At 38.8% G+C, this 11,641-nt stretch overlaps 1 protein-coding gene across 2 annotated transcripts in view; it reads right to left on the reverse strand.

The window, feature by feature from the left end:
- CFAP70 (cilia and flagella associated protein 70) overlaps positions 1-11,641 on the reverse strand; it is a 105,722-nt gene extending 94,081 nt beyond the window's left edge. For both annotated transcript variants that reach the window (XM_036265116.1, XM_036265115.1), the window contains exons 1-2: positions 11,579-11,641; positions 10,447-10,633 (exon numbers count right to left, since the gene is read on the reverse strand). In XM_036265116.1, the coding sequence (XP_036121009.1) occupies positions 10,447-10,633; positions 11,579-11,641 (250 nt within the window). The remainder of the gene's footprint in view (positions 1-10,446; positions 10,634-11,578) is intronic.

Here is an 11,641-nt window from a genome sequence, read left to right on the forward strand (position 1 = left end):
TAAAGTAATTATTGAAAAGAAGAGATGTGCTGCCATCATTGTGTTATTTGTTTTCTATATGCCTTATAACATTTGGCCCCTCATTTCTGCATTACTGTCTTCTTTTGTGTTTAGTTGTGTTTTTTTCCTAACCGGACATGTTTAAATTCCTTTCTCATTTTCTTTTGTGTATATTCTGTAGTTATTTTCTTTGTGGTTACCATGGGGATTATATTTAGCATCCTAAAGTTACAACACTCTAATTTGAATTTGTAGCAGCTTAATTTTAATAAAATACAAAACTCTGCTCTTTTACATTTCCATCCCCCCCTTTCAGTTGTTTATGTCATAAAATTATCTTATACATTGTGTACACCAAAACATAAACTAATACTTCATTTAAATTCACTGGTCTCTTAAATTATGTAGAGAACAAGATTTGTAGTTACAAATGTAGTATTACAATAATACTAGCTTTTACATTAATGATTTTTTCTTTAAAGGTATTAATCACTTAAATCATGTACAAAGCAAAAAGTATACCTGCAAACCATTGTTACAATAATATTAGATTTTATAATTGCCTATGTATTTACCTTTATTGAGATCTTGAGAAAGTGAGAGGAAAGGCAGCAGCAAACATGCTGAATAAGACATAACTCATGATTTCCCCATCTCAACAACAAAAATTGGCACCATCCACAGACAACATCCCTTTGTAGGAGCCCTGAAATCCAACGCCATAAGCCAAAAAACCAGGAGTTTCACACACCCATGTATCAGATATTAGGCAGACTTAGGTCCCCACGGTGGACCCCACAGTGGCTCATGAATCAGGTCTAGCCACTTTCACCTGCAGTCCAGGAAACCCTGGAAAACACTGTCTTATACAATCACCCTCAGATGAGAGAGCCTTTGAACAGGCTTCCAATAAAGAAGTTCCAGCATACCACTGGAGCAAAAAGAAAAATGAGTTAGCATGCATTGGAGAGGGTAAGAAGGACTGTTTGACTTTACTTACATTACTGTCTTCCAAGGCATCACATCCCAGGGCCAAGAAAGACATTCTTGGCCCATGATTTCTCACATGGGGGAAAGGGAGTGTGTGTGAATGAGCACCCATTTCCGCATCTGTACAGAATGCTGCCACATGGGCCAATTTCTCTCTTGCTGCATCTAAACTACTGAATCATATTCTGCATGTTTGGAGGGTGGTGAGTGGGGAGGGAGGTAGGAAGAATCTGGGAGAGTGACAGGATGCTTGGAGGACATTAAAGGGATGTGGATCCTATGAACTGCATCATGGACTCCATTAGGAAGCCCATCACCAGCTGTGGGGGATGTCTTGCCTTTGGATTCCCGTCAGTAGTCCACCCCCAGCAATCCATGTTCCTCACCTACACCCACCCTCCATCCAGTGGCTGGCTCCCTGTGAGCTCTCTTGACAGCAGCTGCAAGAGTGAGCTATGGCGTATGGTCAGTAAGTACATGTAAAAAGCTGGCCTAGCCCTGGCCGGTTTGGCTCAGCGGTTGGAGCGTAGGCCTGCGGTACAGAGAGACCGGGTTCGGTTCCCGCTAAGGGCACGTACCTCGGTTGCAGTTTGTCCCCGGCCCTGGTTGGTCGTGCAGGTGACAGCCACTCGATGTGTCCCTTCACGTCGATGTTTCTCTCTCTCTCTCCCTCCCGCTCTATCTGAACAAAAAATGGAAAAATGTCCTCGGGTGAGGATAAAAAAAAAAAAAAGCTGGCCTGCCTCTGTGGACCAGGGAGATATCACAAACTTGAACTTTAGTACCACACTTGAGAAAACAAAAAGTGGGGTGGGGATAGGCTGGCGCTGTCAGCACTCAGCCTGGTGGTTTGCAGTAGCAAGAGAATGCACACACGTATAAGAATTCGGCCACATGCCCTGGCCGGTTTGGCTCAGCAGTTAGAGCGTCGGCCAGCGGTCCAGAGACACCCAGGTTCGGTTCCAGCTAAGGGCACGTACCTCGGTTGGTTTGTCCCCGGCCCTGGTTGGTCGTGCAGGTGGCAGCCACTCGATGTGTCCCTTTCACATCAATGTTTCTTTCTCTCTCGCTCTTCCTCTCTTTCCCTCCCACTCTGAACAAAAAATGGAAAAATGTCCTTGGGTGAGGATTTAAAAAAAAAAAAAAAAATAGAATTCTGCCACATGCCCAGGCCAGTTTGGCTCAGTGGTTAGAGTGTTGGCCTGCGGACCAATGAGTCTTGGGTTTGGTTCCGATTAAGGGTACATACCTTGGTTGTAGTTGGTCTAACCCTGGTTGGGGTCATGCAGAAGGTAACCAGTTGATGTGTCCTTCTCATGTTGATGTTTCTCTCTCTCTCTCTCTATTCCTCTATCTCCCTCCCACTTTATCTGAACAAAAATGGAAAAGTATCCCTGGGTGAGGATTAAAAAAAAAAAAGAATTCTGCCACAAAGGACTGCAAGAAGTGGGCAACATGCATATCCACAGAAGGTCGAGAAAGCCTCAGAATCCCTAACAAGGCAAATAGAAGGTATTTCTCTCCTGAAGGCAGTAAGTAAAGACTGGAGGAAGTGACTGCTACTTCAAATGCAAAGACTGCAATGCAAAACCTCAAGGAGTATAAAATTTTTAAAAATCAAAGAAAAATGACACCATGAAAGGATCACAATAATCTTCCAGTAACTAATCCCAAAGACATAGATCTGCATATTGCCCAATAAAGAACTCAAAATACCAATTTTAAGGGAACTCAATAAGCTAAAGAAAAACACAGGAAGAAAATTCAAGGAAACGTGAAGAAGAAACATGAACAAAATGAGAAGTTTAACAAAGAGATAGAAATCATAAAAAAGAAACAAACAAATTCCGGAGCTGAAGAATATAATGAAAAAAAATGCGCCCTGGTCTGTTTGGCTCAGCAGTAGAGTGTCGGCCCATGGACCAATGAGTCCCGGGTTTGATTCCAGCCAAGGGCATGTACCTTGGTTGTGGTTCGTCCCTGGCCCTGGTCAAGGTTGTGCAGGAGGCAACCAGTCGATGTGTCCCTCTCATGTTGATGTTTCTCTCTCTCCCCCACTTTCTCTCCCTTTCTCTACCTGAAGATAAATAGAAAAATATCCTCAGGTGAGGATTAAAAAAAAAATGAAAACATGCAATAGAGACCACCAACAGGAGAATTAATCAGGCAGAAGAAAGAGTCTGAGTTAGAAAACAGCAGCACTGAAATTATCCAGTTAGAGGAGAACAAAGATAAAAGAATGAAAAAGAGTGAAGAAAGCCTATGTGATCTATGGGATGCCCTCAAAATAAATAATTTGTGAAATACTGGAGTTACAGAAGAGAGGGAGAGAAGGAAAAAGAGGTTATTAAAGGAAATAATGACTGAGAACATCCTAAAGTTAGGAAACGATTTGAATATTCCAGTTCATGAACCTCATATGTCACCAAACTCAGTTAAAAACACCCTCTCCAACATACACAATAAAACTGTTAAAAATCAAAAACAAAGCAAGAGAAAAGAAGCTTGTAGAATTCTCCAGAAACTACCTGTTATTGGAGATTTCAAATTACGAATTCAATCTTCTTAATCTTTATAGGGCAACCTTATTTCATATAGGATGAGTTGTGATTAGTGTTTTTCAAGGAACTGGTCCATTTCATTGTCAAATTTATGTTGATATTTTCTTACTATCTTTTTAATGTCTGCAGCATCTGTATTAATTCCCTTTCATTCCCAATATTGATAATCATGTTTTCTCTCTCTCTCTCTCTCTCTCTCTCTCTCTCTCTCTCTGCCCCCCCTAGAGATTTGTCAAAGTTGATGTTTTTGAATAACCAGCTATTTATTTATTTTCCCTATTTTTCTTTTTGCATTTCACTGATTGCTGATTTTATCTTTATTATTTTCTTCTTTCTGTTTGCTTTGGGTTTCTTTTGCTCTTCTTTTTCTAGATACTTAAAGTGAACGTTTAGATTATTAACTTGAATTTTTTCCTTTTTTTAAATGTATGCATTTAGTGCTATAACTTTTCCCAGCAATGCTTTAGCTATGTCTGACAAACTTTAATATGTAGTATTTTTATCTCTATTTAGATCAACATTTTCTTTTTTAATTTCCTCCATTTGTGACTTCCTCTTTGACACTTGGATTATTTAGAAGAGCAATTTTAGTTTTCAAGTGTTTGAAGTTTCCTATTATCTTTCCATTATTGATTTCTACTATGAAACTGTTATTGTTAGAGAACATATTCAGTATTATTTTCATCCATTTAAATTTAAGTTTATGACCCAGGATATGGTTTTGGCATATGGTCTGTGAGCTTTTTCAATATTGTACAGTCTGCTATTGTTGGTTGTTCTATAAATATTAGATCTTGTTGGTTGCTGGTGTTGTTGAGTTTTCCTATATCCTTGCTGATTTTCTGTCTAGTTATTCTATAAATTGTTGAAAGATGTTTACGTCTCCAACTGTAATTGTGAATTTGTCTAGTCTGCCTTTCAGTTTTATCACTTTGGCTCCACACCTTTTGCAGTTGTTATTTGTTGCATACCTACTTGGAATTCTATGTCTTTTGGTGGATTTACCCTTTTACCATTATATAATGAACTTCTCCGTCTCTGGTTATTTTCTTTGCTAATTCTACTTTATCTGACGCTAATGTAGTCATTTCCAATGTTATTTGATTAATGTGTGCATGAAATACTTTTTCTCTGTACCACAGGCTGACGCTCCATCCGCTGAGCCAAACCGGCCAGGGCATGAAATACTTTTTCTATCCTTTTACTTTTTACCTGACTATATGGATCTATTTTGAGTTTCTTATAGACAGCATATGGTTGGGTTGTTTTTTAATTCACTCTGCAATCTTCTAGAAATAATAATGTAATTATTAATATATTAGGGCTTAAATCTGCAAGGCTTTTTTTGTTTGTCTTCTTTTCATTTCTCTTTTTTCCTGCCTTCCTGTGGATTACTTGAATGTCTTTTTTGAGAATTCCATTTTTATTTATTGATAATACTTTTTAATACAGTGATACCTCGGTTCTCGAACATAATTCGTTCCAGGAGGACGGTCGAGAACCGAATTGTTCGAGAACCGAAGCAATGAAACCAATAGGAAAGCATGACTCCACAAAGCGTGACTCTCTCTCTGCACTCACACTGATGACGCGAGCAAGGCGCGCTGGGCCGGATGAACGCCATTCGGCTCAACTCGGCTCATCTCGGAAGTTCGAGTTCCAAATATTTGTTCGGATTCCGAGACAAAAGTTTCTCGAATCTCCTGGTCAAATACCGATTTGGTCGAAAACCGAGGCGTTCGAGAACCGAGGTATCACTGTATATCTCTTTGTATAGATTTTTTCAGTTGTTGCTCTAGGTATTTACACTATACATACATTATTATTATTGTTTGGTATGTGCCCCTAGCGGGATCCGAACCCAGGACTCTCTGCTCCACAGGCTGACGCTCCAACCGCTGAGCCAAACCTGCCAGGGCTATACATACATTATTTATTATAGTCTGCACCTCATCATTTCATTAGTTCAAGTGAAATATAGAAAACTTACCTCCTTTTATGTCCCTTTGCCTTCCCTGTTTATAACTTCCTGAAATATTTTCTCAGTATATATTTAGAACCACATTTGACAGTGTAATACTTTGCTCCAACTGTTGAATACAATTTAGAAAATTCAAGATGAAAAGCTTACTTTATTTATCCTTTTTTTTTTTTTTGCGTACCATATTCTTTCTTCTTTCCTGATTTTCCTAGGTTCTTTCTTTTACATTCCCCTTCGGTTTAGAGAACTTCCTACAGCCACTCTTTTAAGCTAGGTCTGCTAGTGACATATTAATTTTCTTTCATCTGAGAAAGTCTTGGTTTCTCCTTTCTATCTTTTCTCTGGGTATCAGATTCTGTGTGTACAGTTCCTTTCATTTATCACTTTAGAATTATTATGCTATTACCTTTAGGTCTCCATGGTTTCAGATGAGAAATTGATGTCATTTTAATTGTCTTCCTCTGTGCTGATTATTCTGTGTCTAGTTTTCAGATGTTTTAATTATGATATCTCTTAGTATAGATTTCTTTGGATACAACCTGTTGGGAGTTTGCTCAGCTTCTTGAATATGTAGATTTATGTCTCTTGCCAAATTTAGGGAGTTTTCAGGCTTTACTTCTTTGACTAGTTTCCAGGCCCACCCTTTTACCTCTCCTCTGAGATTCCAGTGACACTTTTAGATCTTTGGTCATGTTCCCATAGGCCTGGGGGAGTGCTATTTATATTTCTTTAGTTTATTTCCTCTAAATTACTCAGAATGGGTAGTTTATATTCTATATTCCAGTTCACTGATTCTTTTCTCTGCCCCTCCATTCTGCTGTTGAGCCCATTCATTGAGCTTTTTATAGTGGTTTTTGTATTTTTCAGTTCTATAATTCCTATTAGGTTCTTCTTTATATCTTCTATTTCTTTCTAAGACTATCTATTTCTCTTCTGAATATTTCTATATTTTTTATTTGTTTCTAGCATGTTTGAAATATTTCATTAAAACATTTTTATCATGGTTTCTCTAAAATCTGTGTCTAATAATTCTAACATCTCTCTCAGCTTAGTGTTAACATATTGATTATCTTTTTAAATTCAATTTGAGGTCTTCTAGTTCTTTTTTTTTTTTTATCCTCACCTGAGGATATTTTTCCATTTTTTGTACAGATCGAATGGGAGGGAGAGAGAGGAAGGGAGAGAGAGTGAGAAACATCGACGTGAAGGGACACATCGAGTGGTTGCCACCCGCACGACCAACCAGGGCCGGGGACAAACTGCAACCGAAGTACGTGCCCTTAGTGGGAACCGAACCTGGGTCTCTCCAGACCGCAGGCCGACGCTCTAACCACTGAGCCAAACTGGCCAGGGCGAGGTCTTCTAGTTCTTGATGAGTGATTTTTCAAGTGAAACCTGGACTTTCTGAATTATATTATGAAACTCTTGATCTTACTTAAACCTTCTGTTTTAGCTGGGAATTTTGACATAACTCCAACAGAGAAAGGGGAGGGGCACTGTCTCATTATGGCTAGGTGAAAGTAGCAGTGTAGGTTCCCCACTCAGCCTCCATTAATACCTGAGGGGGAGAGCTCCTCCTTAATGCTGAGGGGGAATGGGAGTTCCTTACTGTTCTCCACTGATAGCACAGTGAGTGTAGACTCATTACTACTAGGTGATAGTGAAAGTCTTGACCCTACATTAGGTCTCCTCTGACACCACCCCAGTGGGAAATAGAGGGGCACTTTGTTACTACCAGATTGGGGCAGAAGTCCAAGCTCCTCATGTGGTCTCCACATGGTGAAAGAGTGGGGTCATTACTAGAGGTCATAAAAGTCCTGGCTCCCTACTTGATTTTCTCTGACACCACCTAGCTAGGGTTTTGGGGCACCTAATTTCAGCTTTATGAGAAAGTCTGGGTTCCCCACTTAGATTAGGGGGATGGGGATGAGACCACAGTTTCTGTCTCTGGTGTTTGGCTAGAAAAGAGCAGTTACTGTCTAAAGTTTTCTGTTTTTCTAGACTGCCCCTTTCCTGGTCTTTTGGTTAGAGAGAGCAGAGTTTTGTTGGGCCTTTTGGTTTACACCATTAGAATTTCAAGGTTGCTGGCTTCTTTGGCATCAAATATGGCATATATGAGGCAATAAGAAAACCTAAGGACCTCACTCACTACTGTGTCATTTTTTCAGGTCTCAGGTTTCCTTTTCTCTACTTTTCAGTCTCTCATGTTTGTTCTATATATAATGTCCAAGGTTTCTAGTTGTACTTAGTGAGAGAAATAGGAAAAAGTATCTACTCCAACTTCTTGGAGACACGATTTCTGTTTTAAATCCTTTGTTATTTCTAATGACTGTATTTAAGGTTATACAGTAGTCCCCCCTTATCCATGGTTTCCCTTTCTGTAGTTTCAGTGACCCAAGGTTATCATAGTCTGAAAATATTAAATGAAAAATTCCAGAATTAAACAGTTCATAAGTTTTAAGTTTCACACCATTCTGAGTAGCATAATGAAATCTCATGCCATCCCACGCTGTCCCACTCAAGATGGGAACCATCCCTTTTCCAGTATATCCATACTGTATGTGCCACCTGCCCAATAGGCATTTATTAGCCATCTCCATAATCCTATCAACTGTCACAGTATTGCAGTATTTGTGCTTAAGAAATCATTATAGCCCTAACCAGTTTGGCTCAGCAGTTAGAGCATCGGTCTGCGGTCCAGAGACACCCGGGGTTCAGTTCCCGCTAAGAGCATGTACCTCGGTCGCAGTTTGTCCCCGGTCCTGGCTGGGTTGTGCGTGTGGCAACCACTCGATGTGTCCCTTTCACGTCGATGTTTCTCTCTCTCTCTCCCTCGCTCCTACTCTATCTGAACAAAAAATGGAAAAAAATGTCCTCAGGTGAGGATTAAAAAAAAAGGAAGAAATTATTACATCGCCGGCCAGTGTGGCTCAGTTGGTTGAGCATTGACCCATGCACCATATTCCTATGAAATAGTTATATGTCTTACACTTTCCAAATAGATTCTCTCTCTCTTTTTTTTTTCTTTTTGTTACTGGTTTTTAATGTTAATGGTTGTATTTTGATCAGAACACTTGGTCTATATGCTATTGATTCTTTGGTATATAGCAGGACCTGCTTTATGGCCTAGTATGGGGTCAGTTTTTTATGACATAAATGTTCTTTGTGTATTTTAAGAACTGTATGTATTATTTAATGACTGGCATAAGTGCATGACTACAAACTCTTAAGGAAGACCTTTTTCCTCTACCCATGGCCTAGACAGATATGACGGTGAGTGGATTTTTTTCCTAGTCCACTCTTTTTGAGATATAGGTTTATGGTGAGAGGTATGGTTTCAGTCTTAACTCCCCATCCATAGCAGCCCAAGGTCTCTGTCCCTGTAAGAGCATTAAAACCCAAGCCCCTGGGTTTTAAAATACTACCCTCTCCCCCTACACCACCACGCACCAATGGAAGCTGTTTAAGAGTTCCAGCTCTCAGTCCTCGCTTTGCTTCTGGAACAGAGGGATGGCCCTTCCTTTCCCATGAGTTCAGTGACACATTTAAAAGAAGTTGCCAGCCCTGGACGGTTTGAGTATCGGCCCATGTACTGAGGGGTCATGGGTGTGATTCCCAGTCAAGGGTACATACCTGGATTGCAGGTTTGATTCCTGGCCCCATGTCTGGGTCATGCAGGAGCCAACCAATCAATGTGTCTCTCTCACATCGATGTTTCCCTCTCTTTTACAGAAGAAGGCAATCAGGACATTTCTATTATTTGGGGTGACAGAGAGGCATAGAGCAAAAAAAGAGGCAAAAGGGAGTGGTTAGAAACTGCAGGTCCTCCTTCTGTGACCGACGCCTACCTAGTCCTGAGCTGGGAATCACTGTTCTGGAACAGTGTTTCCCAGGAGACTTTGGACCAACGTGCAACTTCTGTGGCAATTGTGACTTCGGTGGTCTGAGGTGGGACCCTGAAGACTATTTTCTTCCAGAGCTTCAGGTGACTCTTATGGAAAGAAAGATAAGGGAAGCATTGCCGTACTGTACTGTATAAATTCCCAGATCCCACCTCTCTGGGTTTGAGATCTTGGAAACTATGGTTTTTGGCTAGCACTCCAGAAGATGTGCCACTAAAATTATATATATATATATATATATATATATATATATATATATATAGAGAGAGAGAGAGAGAGAGAGAGAGAGAGAGAGAATTGGTTAAAACTAACCAAAAACAAAAAACAAAAAAAAACCTTAGACTTAGTATATAGTGTAGGAACAAAATATGTCAGAGATAATACTATATAGTTAGAAACTGTAGCAGTATGGATACAGAAACCATCATCCACTTATCCAGTCATTCATTCAACAAATACTTTTTGATCCTTTTTATGTCCCAGATATTTCTAGGCAGTAGAAATTTTGAAATAATTAAGACCCAGCCCATATCTCAAAAACTGCCTGCTCTAGCAAGGAAGGCAAATTAGTAACTCCTATACAGTATGGTGAGTATACAGAAGTACAGATAGGGTTGCCAAGTAAAATACAAGATGCCCATTTTAAAATTTGAATTTCAGATAAACAAAGAATAATTTTTTATTATAAGTATTTCCCAAATTTTGGTTTTTGTTTTATTCTAAATATGGCAACCCTAAATACAGGAATACAAAGGAGAAGCTCCCAATTCAGCTTAAGAGATAAGGGCTGCAAAGTTAGTCATATATCAACAGGTCTTTGATACAAACTAGTTAAAATTAGTAGGTCATGGTGACTACTGCCAGAAGCAGGTAGCTCTTAAAGTATACTGTGTTATATCTAGATTAAGAAGGTAAAGTGTGCCCATCTGTCCCAACAACAGCTACTAAATGTCTCAGAATCTCCTCTTAGCATACTCATAAAATTAACATTTTTATAACTACAAAGACTTACAGAACACAGGTTTGTGGGCGAGGTCATCTAAAGTGATTCCTCCTTCAGGATTGAACTCAAAACTGCTAGTGAAGTTGTATTTTGCAGTTCCTTCTGAAGAAACAGTAATTTTTGCAGAGTCTCCCAGAACTGCCTGATTAAATTCTGCACGAATAAAGGTAACTGGGGTATCTCCTTTAAAACCTCTCTGTTGACAGAAACATACTACTTTTCAATTATACTCAAATAGAGAATTTTCCTACACATCTGGAAATCCATTTTTACTTGTGCTAAATAGCATTTTTCATGTTTCCCTAAAAAGCTATATTACAAATACAAAAGAAACAGGTAGAAAGTCATTAAACAAATCTAATTGCAGTTAAATACAACACTGTATTTGAATGCCATCATACAGAAGTTTTAAAATATAACACATTGTGTTTATAAAATTATATTGTGGAACATTTAGAAAACTGAGAAAAACATATAGGAAAATAAATTACCTGTAATCTCTAATATACAAGCACCATTAACATTTTCAAATACATTTTCTAATATTTTTTGTGAATATATATACATATATGTGTGCGTGTATATATGCACACACATTTATATATACCTTTTAAAACAAAGTAGAGAATATTTATTATATCCTGCTTTGGAAAGAGCTCTTTTTACTTAATACTGAATGAATATTTTGCTATTTCATTTTTCTTAAAATTTTAATAGTTACATCATATTGTAGTTTTATTAGTTAAATTCATCAAATGAAATTAATCACAAGGAAAACTCTTGAAGAATTCAGATTCTTTTCAGAATAATGCAACTGCTATCTAGGAAAACAAAAACTACTTCTTGTTTTACCTGTTAAACTTAGTGTTCAAATTGACAGGAATTTTACGCACACAGTGATATGAATTGCTGATTCTAGACTATCTATAAGGAACACTGAAAAGAAAGGGTCATTGCTATGTAAAGCCAGCAGATTTTGTGGTACAGGGTGATGCAAAACTCCATTCCTCCCCTTAGCACTCCCAACACATCTTCCCCAACCCACTGGAGTTTTACAGGGATATCTTAGCTTAAAGATTAACATACTTTCAAGAAGTACAAATAAACTAGGGGCTTCTCAGATTTCCAAAAATAACTTTACCAATTCATATCCATCTGTCACAGTGATCTGCACAGGTCTGCCTGTTGATGATACCTGCTCCAT

Source organism: Molossus molossus, unplaced genomic scaffold, assembly GCF_014108415.1.
Source record: "Molossus molossus isolate mMolMol1 unplaced genomic scaffold, mMolMol1.p scaffold_m16_p_17, whole genome shotgun sequence".
NCBI classification, from domain to species: domain Eukaryota; kingdom Metazoa; phylum Chordata; class Mammalia; order Chiroptera; family Molossidae; genus Molossus; species Molossus molossus.